At 43.2% G+C, this 18769-nt stretch overlaps 1 protein-coding gene and 1 long non-coding RNA gene across 8 annotated transcripts in view; one reads left to right on the top strand and one right to left on the bottom strand.

The window, feature by feature from the left end:
* The window catches only part of LOC127008567 (laminin subunit beta-1-like), a 49990-nt gene that overhangs the window by 7087 nt on the left and 24134 nt on the right, over positions 1-18769 (top strand). For 6 of the 7 annotated variants that reach the window (XM_050880766.1, XM_050880767.1, XM_050880765.1 and 3 more), the window contains exons 2-11: positions 2395-2557; positions 7873-8007; positions 9336-10271; positions 14097-14215; positions 14720-14850; positions 15281-15449; positions 15735-15863; positions 16026-16178; positions 17300-17531; positions 18269-18457. In XM_050880766.1, coding sequence (XP_050736723.1) covers positions 2494-2557; positions 7873-8007; positions 9336-10271; positions 14097-14215; positions 14720-14850; positions 15281-15449; positions 15735-15863; positions 16026-16178; positions 17300-17531; positions 18269-18457 — 2257 coding nt within the window. In that variant the 5' untranslated portion in view covers positions 2395-2493. The remainder of the gene's footprint in view (positions 1-2394; positions 2558-7872; positions 8008-9335; positions 10272-14096; positions 14216-14719; positions 14851-15280; positions 15450-15734; positions 15864-16025; positions 16179-17299; positions 17532-18268; positions 18458-18769) is intronic. The other variant, XM_050880770.1, reaches the window with a different exon arrangement.
* LOC127008568 (uncharacterized) lies at positions 11783-14090 on the bottom strand. The gene is made up of 2 exons (XR_007761189.1): positions 12091-14090; positions 11783-11942 (listed from the first exon to the last, which is right to left on the bottom strand). It is a non-coding gene; the product is annotated as an uncharacterized LOC127008568 (long non-coding RNA).

The following is an 18769-nucleotide window of genomic DNA, read 5'->3' as shown; positions in this document are numbered from 1 at the left end:
GGTGAAGGTTTGGTTGTGGGTGGGTGGAGGAAGGGGGAGATAGCTGACTTTCTGTATGTCTTTATCTGTCTGTCTGTCTGTGTCTGTGTGTTTGCCTGTGTGTTCGTCTGTTGGCTATCTGTCTGTGTGCCTGTGTATCATTCTAGTTTGTGTTTCTGTTTGAATGGCTGTCTGTTAGTCTGTTTAGTTGGCTGGTTACTCAGGTGGAAGATTGAATGACTGACATGTTTGTTGACTGACTGACTGACAGGCAAAGGACGGGTCACAGAGGTCGAATCCCCCCACCCCCTTTACTCTCTCTCTCTCTCTCTCTCTCTCTCTCTCTCTCTCTCTCTCTCTCTCTCTCTCTCTCTCTCTCTGTGATGTACGAGTGTTTGTTTTGCAATCAAACGATCCATAAAGAACCTGGTTTAGGAGCTTTATCTCCATCAACTCGTCTGTTGCCTGTGTGTGTGTGTGTGTGTGTGTGTGTGTGTGTGTGACCACACTCCCACAAAACACCATTTAGCCCTTCAATCTCGCTTCATTCTACCCTCTTGAGCGGCGCGTGCAAGTGTGTGTGTGTGTGTGTGTGTGTGTGTGTGTGTGTGTGTTCATTCATTCATACACCTCTACCAAAAAAGGAATACAGCTTGAAGAAAAGACGAAACGAAAGATGGAAAACATAGGAACAAATAACTAAAATAAGAAAAAGAAATAATAGAAAGAAAACAGCACTCGATATATACTTAAAATCCTTTCAATCTAAATATAAAACAATCTAATATCTCCATACGGGGTCGAGGCTCGCTCCACGACCCCAACCTCTAGCTACTTTTTTATATATTTTGTTTTTAGCGAGGATACGTTTTTATAAGGGGAGGCGGTGCAATTTCCTTCCCCATCAAGGATTAATCCCTCGGTTACCCAAAGAAAGAGGCATGAACAAGCTCGGGGAGGTTGAGAACGCTGCATTCCTCATACGTATAGACCTGACCCTACTTGACATATATAAGGTCACACATACACCCAACATATAAGCCACGCAAAATCCCTCTGTCACTCAAACACACACACACACACACACACACACACACACACACACACACACAATCCCCAAACAAGGCAAAAAGATAAGAGAGGGGTGGGTGGGGGTATCACACGATCATCAGGGGCAGAGGGGCAGACTTGTTGACTCTGTGGAGGGTGGAGCAACACTGACGCCCTGACCCCCTTGGAACCCCCGACTCCCTCCCTCCCTGGATCGAGATGTACTATTATGGAAGCGTTCACTGTCAGGCTTGTGTTGTCCCGTCTTGTCCAGCCAGCGAGCGAGTCATCCAGTCAGCCGCCCTTGCCTTGACTCTTTTTCATTTCTGTTCACTCCTCTTCCCCTTTGCTTCTTCCTTTATTCCAGTATACCTTTTCTTTCTAGCTTCTTTATTCATTCTTCACTCCTCTATCTGTCATCTCTTATCTGTATTGCTTTCTTCTTTACCCTTCCCTTTGCTTCTTCCACCATTCTTGCGTCTTCTTTTTTTTCATTTTATCCCTTCCACTTAATTCTGTATCTTATCTTTATTGTTTTCTTCTATTTTTCCTCTCGTCCCTTTTTGCTTCTTTCACAATTTCTGCATCTCTCTCTCTCTCTCTCTCTCTCTCTCTCTCTCTCTCTCTCTCTCTCTCTGCATCGCTTTTATGGGCACGGAAAACCCTCCCTCGCATTATAAGTCGTTTGAGATCCTTTATGGCACTAATGGAAGGGTTTTCGATCCTCTTATTGCTAAATTGCGTGACCGTGATTGTAAGGTCATGCGGGTAGTACTGCTGCCTCCTCCTCCTCCTCTTTCTCCTTCCTTTCCTTATTCTCCTCCTCCTCCTCCTACTCCTCCTTGTCAGTTCTTTCATCTGTCTAAATTTATGGATCAATTGTCGTGTTTTATTATTAGGGGTAGTAGAAGTAGAAGTAGTAGTAGTAGTAGTAGTAGTAGTAGTAGTAGTAGTAGTAGTAGTAGTAGTACCATAGTAGTTGTATAAGTAGTAGTAGTACCACCGTAGTAGTACCGTAGTAGTAGTAGTAGTAGTAGTAGTAATAGTATTTTTATAGTAGTAGTAGTAGTAATAGTATTTTTATAGTAGTAGTAGTAGTAGTAGCAGCAGCAGCAGTAGTAGTAGTAGTAGTAGTAGTAGTAGTAGTAATAGTAGTAGTTGTAGAAAAGGAAAGAAGAAAAAAAGAACTAGCTCTTATTATTGTTGATTCTCATCTTTTTCTTCATTATTTTCTTCTTCCTATCATTATTATTATTATTATTATTATTATTATTATCATTATTATTATTATTATTATTATTATTATTATTATCACCATCATCATCGTCATTATCACTAACATTACTTTCGCTCTTTTTCACACAGAATGACGAGGTGATCTTCAAGGCACCATCACAACCACCACCACCACCACCACGTCGTGAGAGAGGGTTCCAGCGCGGGTTCCTCTTGCTGCCCGCCAAGATGAGAGTACCCCTTCGCCACGGCCTCTTCCTCTTCCTCTTCCTTTCGATTGTCATTTGTCCAGGTGAGCCAAAGAGTAATAGTGGCAGGTGTGTTTTCTCTTCCCTTCCCTTTCCCTATCTTCTCTTCTCTTCTATTTTCCCGCTTCCATTATTCATCAGCTTGTTTTCCTTCATCATCAGCATCATTAGCATCATCGTTATCGTTCATTATTAGTCGTTATCTTTTACTTCATGTTTCTTCTTTATTATATTCCTTGCCTTGTTGTTTGCGTGTTTTTATTTTCATTTTTCTTGTTTTCGTTTTCCTCTTTTTTGTTTACCTTTTTTTTTAGATTGTTTGTGTTTCCTTGTTTTGAGAGAGTTGGTGGTGATGTTGTTTTCCTTGTTTTGCATCTTGTTTTTCTTTATCATCATCATTATCTTCATCATTATTATCAGTCATTATTTTTCTCTTCTTGCTTCTTCATTGTATTTTTTTTCTTCTACTCTTAAGCTTTTTCTCCTTGTTGTTGTTCTTGTTTTTTTTCTGTTGTTTATTTTTGTTGTTCCTGTTTTTTTCTTCTTTTTCTTTCTGTTGTTTATTTTTGTTCTTGTTTTCTTTCTTTTTCTTTCTGTTGTTTATTTTTGTTGTTCTTGTTTTTTTCGTCTTTTTCTTTGTTGATTTTTGTTATTCTTGTTTTTTCTTCTTTTTCTTTCTGTTGTTTATTTTTGTTCTTGTTTTTTTCTTATTTTTCTTTCTCTTGTTTATTTTTGTTCTTGTTTTTTTTCTTATTTTTCTTTCTCTTGTTTATTTTCGTTGTTCTTGTTTTTTTCTTATTTTTCTTTGTTGTTTATTTTTGTTGGTCTTGTTTTTTTCTTCTTTTTCTTTGTTGTTTATTTTTGTTCTTATTTTTCTTCTTTTTCTTTTTCTTGTTTATTTTTTGCTTTTCTTGTTTTGTTTTCTTTTGTTTATTTTTGTTCTTGTTTTTTCCTTTTTTTTCAGTTGTTAATTTTGTTCCTGTTTTTTCTTCTTTTTCTTTCTGTTTATTTTTATAGTTCTTGTTTTTTCTTATTTTTCTTTCTCTTGTTTATTTTTGTTGTTCTTGTTCTGCTTTCGTTCATGTTTTCCTTTTCTTCTTGTTCTTCATCTTCATTCTTTTCCTCTGCTTTCTGTTCTACTTCGTCTTCTTGTATTTCTTTGTAACCGACTTTCCACTTTCTTGTTCAGCATCTGGGTCGTCGTTATTATTCATTTTGTTTTTTTTTCTTTATTTTTCGTTCCCTTTTTTTTTACTTACGATTTTACGCACGAACGCTTTTACTTTCAGGTCAAAAGTTCTCGTCATTGGGATGGAACTTACTCCCCCCCCCCTCCCCTCTTCCCCTCCCCCTCTCCCCCTCCGCCTGGTTCTTTTAATAATTAGAATTTCGTGTATCTTTTTTTTTTCTTTTGCTCTAAATTGTCTTCGTGTGTGTGGTCAGGTACGTGTGTGTCTGTGTGTGTGTGTGTGCGTGTGTGTGTGTGTGTGTGTGTGTGTGTGTGTGTGGAAAGTGTGTTGTCGGGAACGGGGGATGCACTGAAGCGTGGTGTGTGTGTGTGTGTGTGTGTGTGTGTGTGTGTGTGTGTGTGTGTGTGTGTGTGTGTGCTCTTAAGCCATCCCAAACCAGAGAGAGAGAGAGAGAGAGAGAGAGAGAGAGAGAGAGAGAGAGAGCAGCGGATGTTGTCGTTTCGCTCTTTGACCTGACCTCTCAACTGGGTCATCTCCATCCTTCCCTCCTTCTCTCCCTCCTCCCTTCCTCTCTCTCCGTCCCTCCCTCCCTCCTTCCCTCTTGCTACTCCATTCTCTCTCTCGCATCATTAGCATCTTCTTACTAAACAAAACAAGAGAGAGAGAGAGAGAGAGAGAGAGAGAGAGAGAGAGAGTGAGTGTGGATGAGATGAAGTGGATGAAGGAAGACGGATGAGAGGGTGAAGTATGCTAATAAATGTAATGGTAGGTAATAGTAGTAGTAGTAGTAGAAGTAGTAGTAGTAGTAGTAGTAGAAATAGTAGTAGTAGTAGGTTGAATTTGATTGGGCTAGGAAAGTGCAGCAGGATTGGGCTAGGAGTAGGTTGACATTGGGCTAGAAAAGAGCACTGGGCTATGGGGGGGGCGGGAGGGTATAGAAGCCTTGAGTGACCTGGGAGTCTGGCAGTGCATGTCCCCGGAAACGTGGGCGTGGTCGTTATCTGTGGTGGTGGTGGGCGGTGACCGATACCCAGTGACCCCCGCCGCCCCTCCCTCCATCCCTCCCTTCCTCCTTCCCTCTCCACTCTCCATCCTTCCTTCGCTTCCTCTGTCTCCTTAGCCTTCTTCCTTTCCTCCTTCCTTCGCTTCTTCAAATTCTATTCTCCATTTCTCCTTCCTTCCATTCCCCCATTTTTTTCTCTCCATCCTTCGCTTCTTATCTCTTTTCTCTTCTTCCTTCCTTCGCTTCTTCAAATTCTTTTCTCTATTCCTCCTTCCCTCCTTTCCCCTTTCGTTTCTCTCCATCCTTCCTTGTACCCTTCCTTCGCTTCCCCTCTCTCTCTATTCTCCTTCCTTTCCTCCTTCCTTCGCTTCTTCAAATTCTTTTCTCCATTCCTCCTTCCTTCCTTTCCCCTTTCGTTTCTCTCCATCCTTCCTTGTATCCTTCCTTCGCTTCCTCTATCTCTCTACTCCTCTTCCTTTCCTCCTTCCTTCGCTTCTTCAAATTCTTTACTCCATTCCTCCTTCCCTCCTTTCCCCTTTCGTTTCTCTCCATCCTTCCTTGTACCCTTCCTTCGCTTCCCCTCTCTCTCTACTCTTCTTCCTTTCCTCCTTCCTTCGCTTCTTCAAATTCTTTTCTCCATTCCTCCTTCCTTCCTTTCCCCTTTCGTTTCTCTCCATCCTTCCTTGTACCCTTCCTTCGCTTCCTCTACCTCTCTACTCCTCTTCCTTTCCTCCTTCCTTCGCTTCTTCAAATTCTTTTCTCTATTTCTCCTTCCTTCCTTTCCCCCTTTTTTTTTCTCTCCATCCTTCCTTGTACCCTTCCTTCGCTTACTATTATCTCTTTTCTCTTTTTCCTTTCCTCCTTCCTTCGCTTCTTCAAATTCTTTTCTCCATTCCTCCTTCCTTCCCTTCCCCTTTTTTTCTCTCCATCCTTCCTTGTACCCTTCCTTCGCTGCCTCTATCTTTACTCTTCTTCCTTTCCTCCTTCCATTGTTTTACTCCGTTCCTCCTTCCCTCCTTCGCTCTCTTCACTCCTCTCCTTCCTTCTCTTCATTTCCATCCTTCCCTCCCTTCCTCCATCACTCTAAACATTCCTTCTTCCTTTCTTCGCTTCCTGTCTTTTTGCTGTTTTTTTCTACCTTCTTTCCTGTCTTCTTTTCTATCTGCCTTTCCTCCTCTTCATCCCTCTTTCTCTTCACCACTTTCTTTTTCCCTCCTCTACACTATCTTTTCTTCCTTTCCTTCATTTTTCCCTTATTCCTGATTCTTTCACACTCTCGTTCCATTCATCCCCTCCATCTTTATTTCCATTCTTCTTATATTTTTTTTTCTATTTTCTTATATCAATTTCTAATCTACTTTCTCTTTATCTCTTATTTTTTTCTATCTCTTTATATCAATTTCTTATCTTCTTTCTCTTTTTTCTCTTATTTTTTTCTATTTCCTTATATCAGTTTCTTATCTTTCTCTTTTTTCTCTTATTTTTTCTATTTCTTTAAATCAATTTCTTATCTACTTTCTCTTTTTTCTCTTATTTTTTTCTATTTCCTTATATCCATTTCTTATCTTCTTTCTCTTTTTCTCTTATTTTTTCTATTTCCTTATATCATTTTTTTATCTTCTCTCCCTTCCTCGTGCCCTTTCTTCTCCCGTCCTCCTTCCTTCCTCTTCGTCCCCTTCTCCCCTCTTCTCCTTTCCCCTCATCTCCTCTTCCCTCCTCTCGTTTCCCCTCATCTCCTCTTCCCTCCTCTCCTTTCCCCTCATCTCCTCTTCCCTCCTCTCGTTTCCCCTCATCTCCTCTTCCCTCCTCTCCTTTCCCCTCATCTCCTCTTCCCTCCTCTCCTAAACCTCCCTCTCGACCGTTTCTTCCTCCATTCCCTCCCTTGCCTTTCTTTATGGCGTCTTCCCCTCACCCCCCCCCCCCCTCTCTCTCTCTCTCTCTCTCTCTCTCTCTCTCTCTCTCTCTCTCTCTCTCTCTCTCTCTCTCTCTCTCTCTCTCTCTCTCTCTCTCTCTCTCTCTCTCTTTAGGGGAGTGCCACGATTTCCTTCTTCCTGTCTTGGAGAGAGAGAGAGAAGGAAAGAAGGAAGAGAAGGGAAGGAAGGAGGGGAGAGGGAAAGATGGGTCATTTCTCTCTCTCTCTCTCTCTCTCTCTCTCTCTCTCTCTCTCTCTCTCTCTCTCTCTCTCTCTCTCTCTCTCTCTCTCTCTCTCTCTCTCTCTCTCTCTCTCTCTCTCTCTCTCTCTCTCTCTCTCTCTCTCTCTCTCTCTCTCTCTCTCTCTCTCTCTCTCTCTCTCTCTAACACAGCTGCTCTTTGCTTCGGGCAGAACAGGATGCGAGGAGAAGGAGGAGGAGAAGGAAGTGGAAAGGATGAAGGAGGAGGAGGATGGAGGAGGAGGAGGAGGAGGAGATGATGATAATGGAGGTGAAGATATAAAACAAGCAAGTGAATATGCTCCTCTTCTTACCCTCATTACTTCCTCTCTTTCTCTCCCTTCTTCCTCCTCTTCCTTCTTTTTCTCTCACTCATTCTCTCCTCCTGGTGCTTCCTTTTCTCTCTCTCCGCCTCCTCCTCCTCATCATCCTCTTCCTTCCTTCCTTTTTTTTCTCTCCTTCCTTAATTTCCATCCTCACTCTTCCTCCTCTTTCCTTTTCTCTCTCCCTTTCTTTTCCTTCTCCTACATGTTTTTCCTCTCCAACATCTCTCACCTTCCCTTATGCTTCCTCCCTTCCTTCCTTTTCTTTCTCTCCTTCCGTCATTTCCTTCCTCACTCTCTCCTCTTTCCTTTCCTCTCTCTCCCTTTCTCTTCCTCCTCCTACATATCTTTCCTCTCCAACGTCCTTCATTAATTTCCTCCGTCTCTGTTTGTTTCTCCTCCTCTTCTTTCCTCCTGCTTGCCTCTCTCTCCCTTCCTCCTGCTTTCCTCTCTCTCCCTTCCTCCTGCTCTCCTCTCTCTCCCTTCCTCCTGCTCTCCTCTCTCTCCCTTCCTCCTGCTTTCCTCTCTGTCCCTTCCTCCTGCTCTCCTCTCTCTCCTTTCCTCCTGCTCTCCTCTCTCTCCCTTCCTCCTCCTCTCCTCTCTCTCCCTTCCTCCTCCTCCTCCTGCATATATCTCTTCTCCCTCGTCTCTCACCTTCCCTTTCATTACTCACGAGATGCCTTTCATGTACAGGTGTGAGCAGGGCGGAGGAGGGTGACGATGAGGAGCTACAGGCGGACGAGAGGGCAGGTGTAAGGAGACCAGGTGTGAGGACGAGGAACAAAACCTTCCGCACCTCATCCTCCAGCAGCCGTGTCATCAGGCCAGGTATGTGATGACCGGGTGATGACTCAAGGTGATGACTCTCTCTCTCTCTCTCTCTCTCTCTCTCTCTCTCTCTCTCTCTCTCTCTCTCTCTCTCTCTCTCTCTCTCTCTCTCTCTCTCTCTCTCTCTCTCTCTCTCTCTCTCTCTCTCTCTCTCTCTTTAGGGGAGTGCCACGAAAGGAGGAAAGGGAGAGAGGGGAGGGAGGGGAAAGGGAAAGATGGGTCATTTTCTCTCTCTCTCTCTCTCTCTCTCTCTCTCTCTCTCTCTCTCTCTCTCTCTCTCTCTCTCTCTCTCTCTCTCTCTCTCTCTCTCTCTCTCTCTCTCTCTTCTCTTCTCTTCTCTTCTCTCTCTCTCTCTCTCTCTCTCTCTCTCTCTCTCTCTCTCTCTCTCTCTCTCTCTCTCTCTCTCTCTCTCTCTCTCTCTCTCTCTCTCTCTCTCTCATGTGTATATACTTTTTTTTTTATCGTCAGTTTTCTTCCCTTTTGTGTATGTACGTACGCACACAGCTCGCTTACATAGCTTGGCCGGCATGTGCACGGAGAATCCACGTGTACACAGGAGCGAGGAGACCGTGTGCACGCCAACCAGAAACGCACATGAGCACGCACACGGCTTTTTTTTTTTCTTCTCCTTAATGCATGATTGTCAAGCACTCCTGTTGCCAAGCCTCCGTGTGTGTGTGTGTGTGTGTGTGTGTGTGTGTGTGTGTGTGTGTGAGTAGGTTGCCGCTACGACCTACGACATCCCACGCGGGGCCTCCTAGCGTGGGTGCCTGCTGACTAGGGGTGCCTCGGCAGTGCCTACCCCCCCCCCCTCTTCCCCTCCCCTACCCCCTACCCCTTGCCCTCATCCCCCTCTCCCCCTTACTTCCCTCCCCTATGTCTCGATGGGCGTGGACGGGGTGTAGGCGGGAGTTGTGTGTGTGTGTGTGTGTGTGTGTGTGTGTGTGTGTGTGTGTGTGTGTGTGTGTGTGTGTGTGTGTGTGTGTGTGTTTGCTACCGCCAACTTTTCCTCCACGCCCTCCTATGTGTTTGCAGGGGCGATTTTGTGTGTGTGTGTGTGTGTGTGTGTGTGTGTGTGTGTGTGTGTGTGTGTGTGTGTGTGTTTGCCCTACGTGTGCGTGTGTGCATGTGTGTTTCGCTACCTTCTGCATCCACATCACGCCTTTTTTGCCTATGTACGGGTGTGTGCGTGTGTGCATGTGTGTGTTTTGCTACCCCTTACTTCTGTATCACGCCCTTTTCGTGTGTAAACGGGCGTGTGCGTGTTTCCCGTGTGTCTGCTGCTGTGTGTGTGTGCGTGCATGTACACTTGTTCTTGTGGCCGCCAGGGGTGGATGAGGGTGAGGGCAGCACCAGCAGCATTGTGTACGGGAGCTCTTACGTGCCCTCCACGGAACACCGACGGGGCAGAGGGCGGCACAGGAACAGGGGGAGAGGGCGGAACAGACAGTCATCCACATCGTCCTCCTCGTCCTCCGCGTCCTCCTCCTCCATCCGCACCTCCTCCGTGACTGGGTCTGACGGCGTCGTGAGGGAGACAGTCTCACGCACCTCCTACGGCAGTCCCGGGTCAGGGGTGCAGAACGATTCCTACTCCTACACAAACACCTACCGAAGACCCTCCTCCTCCTCCTCCTCCTCCTCCTCAACGTCGTCCTCCATCGCTCCTTCCTCTGGGCCGGCTCTCGTGGATCAGTCGTACTTTAATCGCCGTCGTGGGGAAAGCGAAGACGAGGAGTACTTCAGGTGGAACGGCGGAGTACGAAGAACCGGCAGTGGAAGAAGTGGAAGCGGTGGAGTAGTAACTGGTTCCAACACGTCTTCAGTCTCCCGGCGGATCAAGACCACGAAGACCACGACCACAACCACCCAGACGCGACCAGGCTCCACCACACGCTTCACCTACACGCTGCCAGGCATCTCCGGCTCCTCCACCTTCAGAAACACCACCTACACCTCCTCATCGTCCTCCTCCTCTTTGGGACGTGGAAGCGTTGTAGGGAGTAGCGGGACCAGCGGAGGCAGCAGAGGCGGGGTCCAAACCACAGATACGCGTTACGAGACCGTCAGGCAATATGGAAGTCGCGGCCAAGGAAGAGAGGAAGGGTTCGGGGAGACGTATAGAAAGAACACCGAGGAGGAGGTCACGGAGACGCAGGAATACGAGGAGGAAGGATACAGTGAAGAGTTCGCCCGAGGTCCTCACATCTCCGAGCAGGACCGTCTTCATCCCCTGGCCCTGAGGGGATTTGGGAATGCTCCAGGTAGGACAGGTGATGGCTCTCCAGCTCTAATTAGTGGTCCTCAGGTGTGGAGACTTATACCCCAGTAGCCAGACTTTGGAGTGAGATGCATTATTTAACTCCTTTTTTGGTGGTGGTGGTGGTGATGGTGGTGTGTTGCGGTGGCGGTGATGGTGGTGTTAACGAGGCACTGTCAAGCCGTAGTGTTGTTTTTCTTATTGGTGTTCTCTAGTGTTTCTTTGACTTTTATTTTATTAACATTTGGGGACATGCGGTTTGGTACCAGTTAACACAAGGTAGTAATGTGGTCACGAGCTTAACGTTGGTATGGTCCCTCTTAACATGGTGTGGTGACGAGGTTATAACAAAGATATGGTCACAGATTCAGCATTGGCGTGGTCACGGACTTAACATAGGTGTGGTAGCGAGGTTAACAAAGGTGTGGTCGTAGATTTAACATTGGTGTGGTTACTCTTAACATGGATTTTGGTCACTGCAGTAGTTTAACACGAACAGATGTGAGGTCGTGGTGGTGGTGATGGTGGTGGATGAGAAGAGGAACTGCGAACCCCACGACACACAAGAGGAAGGGGATGATGATAATGGAGAAGGTGAAGCTATAAAACGAGGATGAGAATGTGTTACTACCTTCATTTCTTACTTTCTTTCCTCTCTCTCTCCCTTCCTCCTGCTCCTTCCATTTCTCTCTCACTCTCTCCTCCTCCTGTTGCTTCTTTCCCTCTCTCTCTCAGCCTCATCCGCCAAGCCGCAGCGCTGTTGTTTTTCTTGTTGGTGTTTCTGGACCGCACGACAGGTAAGTAAGAGATTTACATAGATTTACATAGAGAGGGAGAGTACACATTTAGAGACAGTGGCTTAAGTTTCTTCGAGCGTAATCGGAGGGAGGAAGGAGGGAGAGAAAAAGCCCCTCCTCCATCTCCTCTTTATCTCTACCTATCCATATCTGTCAGCACCTTTCTTTATCTATTGGGCGGGTTTGGGCGGGCGATGGCGACTGTGGGCGGAAAGTAGCGGTTTTGGGTGCGTCTTGTAAACCAGCTGTGCGTGTGTGTGTGTGTGTGTGTGTGTGTGTGTGTGTGTGCCATCTTGACTTTTAGCAACTTCCGGTTTGCATGGAGAGGATCCGTGTGTGTGTAATGACTTCATGCTGTGTGTGTGTGTGTGTGTGTGTGTGTGACAGACAGACTCTAAACACGTGTTCCCACCTACGCCTTCATGTCCTCTGTTGAGCCCACGCATTTCTCTCTCTCTCTCTCTCTCAGACACCCCGAATCAGAGAGAGAGAGAGAGAAGCGTGGGTATGATCGTCCACCTATTTCTCTTTTACTATATTGGGAGACTCGTCCACTTCCTTAGAGCGTTCAGTAAGAGAGCTTTTGCGTACAGCTGACTTTATATACGTTCCCAGCACAAGCATTTACCCAATAGGCGTGACGGCTTAATACATGCACATATACATATATACACACGCCTAACAGCTTTAATTTTTACATACATCGACACACACACACACACACACACACACACACACACACACACACACCTGGCAGCTTTAATTCATACCCACATACATACATACACACCTGACAGCATTAATTCATACACATATACATACGCACATATATATACACACCTGACAGCTTTGATTCACACACACACACACACACACACCTGGCAGCTTTAATTCATACCCATATACATACATACACACCTGACAGCATTAATTCATACACATATACATACGCACATATATATACACACCTGACAGCTTTGATTCACACACACACACACACACACACACACACACACACACACACACACACACACATTTATATACACACACCTGACAGATCTCCTTCATACACACACAGATAGATACACCTGACAAAGATCTAATTCATACACAGACCGAAAGACACATTCATACATACACACCTGCATACATTCACACATACATCGACAGATTTACATCAGCATTATATTAGTCTCCCTATCCTTGTATAATAAAACATATACGTATAGCGTTATTGCATTTAGAAGCTTGATGTCTCCATTTAGTCAGTTGCATGTTGAAATAGTATGTTCATGATGAGCACTCTTGATAATTGGTCACTGAAGCGAGTTTGCTGGGAGAGAAGGATTGATTTGCAGGTTAATGAAAGGTGGGTTTGTCTAGGGCATATTTGCAAATTTATACATGCAATTCCTGTTAGCGGGCCCTGAAACGGGGGCCTGAGACCTCATCAACGGTAAACGGTAACGGTAGTACTTATATAAGAAAAAATATACAGAAACGGCCTAGTAACCGGAATTCCACTGGTCAAAAAAAGTTAATAAAAGGGCAAACAGGAACTTATAATCCCCCCAAAAATAGCATTCTAAGTTCCAGAAGGCAAGAAATTGTAATAAAAAAGTCCACTAAAATTTAAATTGCAGGAAAAAAAACGCATGGATGATGGAATATTTCTCTACCCTTGATAATTTAACTAGGTGTAAAAATAATCTCTTGTGAAAGGTAAAAATTGACTCACTGAGAACTTGGAACAACTTTTGGGGATCTCGGCAAACCAGGTGCTTGGCGTTCACCTGCCCAGCGTTAGTCACCCTCACCTGGCACCCCTCAAGGCCTCCACTGTAGCATCTCCCAGTTTTTTCCCTCCCAGGCCCGGCAAGGTGACTCACTCGGCCCCACCCCTTCAAGACCTGTGCATTATATTCTTCATTTTTTTGTTGGTGGTTTTATTATTGTTTTTACTTTTCATTTGTTTATTTATTTACCTTTTTTCACTTTTGTTTTTGCTTCTTATCTGGAGGTGTATAAAAAAATTTGTTGAGGTATGATCAGATTTGGGTATTTATTTTTATTTAATTTGCTTTATTTTATTTTATCTATATCTCTTATCTGGAAATGTATGAAAAAGATGAGGTATGACTTTATTTGTTGCCAAGACATAATATATACTATACTTGTGAAATTTTGATACATCCCTCAGTATAATCTTCATGTTTTTGTTGATGTGCGCTGTTTTCCTTCTTCTCTGGAAATAAAAAAAAGTAAGGTATGTTTAAATTTTGGTCAACACAATACACACTGCTCGTAATACTCTGATACATTCTACAGTATAATCTGTATGTATTTGTTGACATATATTTTGCTTTTGTTGACGTATACGATTTTCCATTCTTGTCTGGAAACAAAAAACATCCCAATACACAATACGCACAATACATAATTTTGACCCATTCTCTTGATTTAGTGTGAAAAAAATTTAGGCGAGCTAATTCTTGTGTAATTTACCATAAATATTGACATTTTTACTTACCTCCTCTTGTGATAGTATGGCAGAGCATCATAGTTTTAAGGCAGTAACTTGCAGTATGATATGGACACCCTTAAACTGTTTGCCTAAGCATGTAATTCGATCTGTGTTTGCTTGTGTTCCATGACTCACTGCTTGCTTAGATCTGCATTGTGATGATGTGCACTTGCTTGAATGTACAGTAGCATGATATTCTCTTGACTCTTATTTGTAGCTGTTTGTGACTAATGTGTAAGAATCATTTCTGTCATTGACTCTTATTGTATTTTTTTGCTATACAATGAAAACAATCAATCAATCAACTTGGTAGATATAAAGTTTTGCATTTGAAATGTGATTTATATTTCCTAAGCCTCAAACTTTACTGCAACAAGGAGCAAATGATATATAAACACATCAAATAATCGTCATTTAGTTGTCACCTCATATTACAAACTCATTTCAGAATTCAACACATGTAGTAACCATATTTCCTTGTGTGTGTGTGTGTGTGTGTGTGGTGCAGGGTATGGCCAGGAGACGCATCCATGTGACCAGAGCTCGTGTTATCCGGCGACTGGCAACCTGCTCATCGGCCGAGAAGGCAACCTGACAGCCACCTCCACCTGCGGTCTCTACAGGAGGGTGAGTGGCTGCAGAGGGGTGGCCATGCAGGTCCCTCTTTTCCTGCCTTGTTGCCAGTCTCACTCCATGTTATTGTTTCCTTTATTTCCTTTATTTTTTTCATTTAAGGTGTGTGGTGTTGTCAAATTTAGCCATTTTACTGTTATATTTAGAGTTTTTGTTTGTTTCTATTTTTTATTCATGTTTTTTATTTTTTATTTTTTATTTAATTTTTTTTTTTACCTTTTCCACAGACGATGCATTTTTTCAGTTTCCGCTCTTCTGTTCCATCTCATATTCCTTCTATCTTTTTATATTTTGTTTTCCTTTCTATATTTTTCTTACCACTTTTCCAAATACATGCTGTGCCTCACTATCCACTTTCCAATTATTCTACTTTTCTTGAATTTTTCCATTTTAAATTTGCCTTTTTAACCTCTTTTCCTCGTACAGCTAAAGTCATAGTGTGGATGCCTATGGAACGGTATTCAAAATTTGTATCTCACCGTCCACTTCCCCCATCAGGAGCGGTACTGCATCGTGTCACACTTGAAGGACCGCAAGAAGTGCTTCTGGTGCGATTCCCGCCCCCAGTGGGATGGCAACCCTCGCTACTCCCACAAGATTGACAACCTCGTGTACAGGTTTGACCCAAGGTAAGTCACAGATCTTGTGATGCTAGATATGTTGCTAATGCTAAGTATGGAAGAGGAGAAAGGTAAAAAGCCAAGTATATTCAGGAAAAAATATATGTACCCAATAGATTAGTGTAAGTTACCAGCCTTTGAAGAAGAATAAGGCTAGGGTAAGTCTGGGCATATGCAGGAAGAAAAACAATATGCTGAACAGTGTAAGCCTACGTAACCAGCCTTGTAAACAAGAATAAAACTAGGATAAATCGGAGCATTCATGTTTATCGGAAGAAAACAATATACTAAACTGATAAACATAAATGGCCAGCCCTTGAAAAATAAAAATAAGGTAACGGTAAGTCTGAACATAAACACAGGAAAAAAAAGAATATACTGAACAGGTAACCATAAATGACTAGGCCTGACCCCTTTTGACCCCTTCCCACCCCCACAGGACAGCGCAGCGGTCGTGGTGGCAGAGTGAGAATGGCCTCGAGACATCAAGTATCCAGCTGGACTTGGAGGCCGAGTTCCACTTCACTCACCTCATCCTGACATTCCGCACCTTCCGTCCTGCTGCCATGCTCATCGAGAGGTCCTTTGACTTTGGAAAGACTTGGAAGGTGATGAATACTTTAATACAGGACTTCATTCTCTGCCATTTCTCTTGAGAAATAGGATAATACAGAAATATATGGGTATAGATTCTTTATTGACCACAAATTTGTAAGCTCTATAAAATACTTGTATATAATTCTATATAAGATTGAATTTATGGCCCAAAATAAAATACTAAACTTGATATAATACTAAGGACACAATCATACAAAACACCCTCACATTCACATATTTAAAAACACACAGAGCCCCAGCAACACATAAGTAACACCCTTTAACTTCTCCCTTAGGTGTATCGTTACTTCGCCTACGACTGCAATGATGCTTTCCCAGGCATCCAGCGAGGGGTTCCAGAGTCTATCAATGATGTGGTGTGTGAGTCACGTTACTCTGCAGTTGAGCCGTCCACAGAGGGAGAGGTGAGTAGGGAGGAGGAGGAGGAGGAGGAGGAGGAGGAAGTTCCCACTATTCATTTCCTTTTCTTATTTCTTTCCCTATTTCTTTTCTTATTTCTTTTTGGACTCTGCCTCACCACCACCATCACTAATGTCTACCCTTCCCTTTCTCTCCCACCATCCCAGGTCATCTTCCGAGTGCTGCCGCCAAATATAGAGATCTCCAACCCCTACAGCGATGAGGTGCAGAACTTGCTCAAGATCACCAACCTGCGTGTCAACTTCACCAAGCTTCACACCCTTGGAGACCAGCTTCTTGACAACAGACTGGGCATCAAGGTGAGAGAGAGAGAAAGAGAGATATACATAGATTTACATAAAGGGGGAAGAAAATACCAAATGAAATGCTGCAAACAAACACACACACAAGGAAGTAAACAACAGAGGAAGGGAACATAAAGGAAAGGTGAAATAAAGGTGAAGGAAAAGGTGATGGGGAAAGGGAGAGAGAAAGAGACAGAGGACTGGAGAAAATATCAAGTGAAATGTTGCATACAGACACACAATGAGGGGAAGTAAATGAAGAAGGGAAGGGAAGGTAAAGGAAAGGCAAAGTCAAAGGAGGAAAGAGTTAAGAAATTGAAGGAAAAGGAAGATAAGGAAAGGCAAGGGAAAAGGAGGAAAGAGTGAAGAAAATGAAGGAAAAGGAAGATAAGGAAAGGCAAGGGAAAAGGAGGAAAGAGTGAAGAAAAGGAAGGAAAAGGAAAATAAAGGAAAGACAGAGAAGAGGCAGAATAAAGGCATGAAAGTATATATATAAAAAAAAGTAGATATTTTAACATTCATTCGACTGATTCACATTTATTTAAAGGCAAGGGAAAGGAAAGAAAGGAGTGTAGAAACTGAGGGAATGGAAAGATAAAGAAGAGGCAGATAAAGGCATGAAAGTATATATGCAAAAAAAAAGTAGATATTTTAACATTCATTTGACTGATTCACATTTATTTTAACCCAGTAGCAGCGACGGGCCAAATTTGTGGCTTTACCGTGTAGTAGCGACGGGCCAAATTTGTGCCATGATATCAACCCCTCAAAATAGATGATACATAATCTGATCACAAATGCTTTGATATATATTATGAAATGGATTGTGTGAGGGGTGATTTTTTCTCATTTTTCTCGCTTGGAGGGACCATTAAGAAACATGAACCCCGCTGCTACCGGGTTAAGGCAAAGGAAAGCGAGGAAAGTAATGTAGAAAATGAGGAAAAGGAAAGATAAAGAAAAGACTAAGAAGAGGCAGGATAAAAGCATGAAAGTATATATGCAAAAAAAAAGTAGATATTTAAACATTCATATGATTCAATCATTTAAACCTCAGCTCATTTTTATCCTGATATCAACTCTAATTGGGGCATACAAACTCCCAAACATACATTACCTATCATCACCACTTACAGGAGAAATACTACTATGCCATCTATGACATGGTGGTAAGGGGGTCCTGCTCTTGCTACGGCCATGCCTCTCGCTGCCTTCCCTTGCGTGGCGTGGAGGACAAGCCTGGCATGGTGCACGGCCGCTGCGAGTGCACACACAACACCAAGGGACTCAACTGTGAAAAGTGTGAGGACTTTTACAATGACCTGCCATGGAGACCTGCCGTGGGGAAGGAGTCCAACGCCTGTAAAAGTAAGCAAGAGAGGGTGCTGGAAGTGGTGTTTGGTTGTATGAAAAAATAGATACAGTACACCACATTATGTTCCTGTATGTTACCAGATGTCACTGGAATGAAGAAGTTTAATGTTTGTAAGTGTAAGCAAGAAATGGGACTGGAGGGCTGTTCTCTATGGCATTGTGTCGTATGAAAGAATATAATATAGCACTCCACATTATAATCACATGCCTTACTGTACATTATTACTATGAGAAAGGAGTTGAATGTCTTGAAACGTAAGCAAGGGATGGGACTGGAGGGCTGTTCTATTGGGCACTGTGTTGTATGAAAAAATATAATATAGGCACTTCACATTATATTCCCTCATGGTACTGTATGTTATTGCCATGAGAAAGGATAATGGACTGTACAGATAACCAAGGGAGGATTGTTCTCTATGGCATTGTGTAATATGAAAGAATAGAATAATGCACCACATTAACCCGGACTGAGATTCTCTATATCAGGAGATTGACCTTCAATAAATGATATCTAAGTTACATAAACGTGTCATAAATATTACAATACACATATCTGTAGCTCGAAATGTGTTGTATCCTGCATATTTCTTAGATTTTTCTATCACAAAATGTTTTCGCCTGTTTGAAAAGCCCGCTTCCAGAATTAACTTTCCGAATGTTGTCAGTATATATTTACTTTGCGTTAACCAATTCCACCGCCTCACTCAACACGTTCTCTCGCCTTTCCTCAGAGTGTAACTGCAACAACCATGCAGCCATGTGCCACTTTGACCAACGAGTGTATGAGGCAACGGGCTTCGTGTCTGGCGGGGTGTGCGATGATTGTGCCCACAACACACAGGGACGCAACTGTGAGGAATGTGTCACCTACTACTACCAGGACCCAGAGAGAGAATCGTATGACCCTGACATCTGCCAGCGTAAGTCTTTGGCGCTAGTGATGAAGGAGATGTTCTGTTGGTAGTAATCTTTTCTCTCCAGTTCCTTTTTTTTTTTCTAATTTTTTCTTTCTTTTTTCATTTCCTTTTATTTTTTTCATCTTTCCTTTTATTTTTCCTCCTTGGTGGTTATCTTCTTAAAATGACCTTGACATCTGCCAGCATGATTCTTTGGCATCAGTGATGGAGGCAACGTTCTGTTGGTAGCACTCTTTTCTTCTCTTCTATTCATTTCTTTCTTTTCTATTTTGTTTTCTTTTCATTTCCATCTTATTTTCATCTTTTCTTCCTTTC

Source organism: Eriocheir sinensis, chromosome 38 (genome assembly GCF_024679095.1).
Source record: "Eriocheir sinensis breed Jianghai 21 chromosome 38, ASM2467909v1, whole genome shotgun sequence".
Taxonomy (NCBI): Eukaryota; Metazoa; Arthropoda; class Malacostraca; order Decapoda; family Varunidae; genus Eriocheir; species Eriocheir sinensis.
The sequence above is the reverse complement of the archived record's forward strand: the minus strand, read 5'-3'. Positions and strand labels throughout refer to the sequence as shown.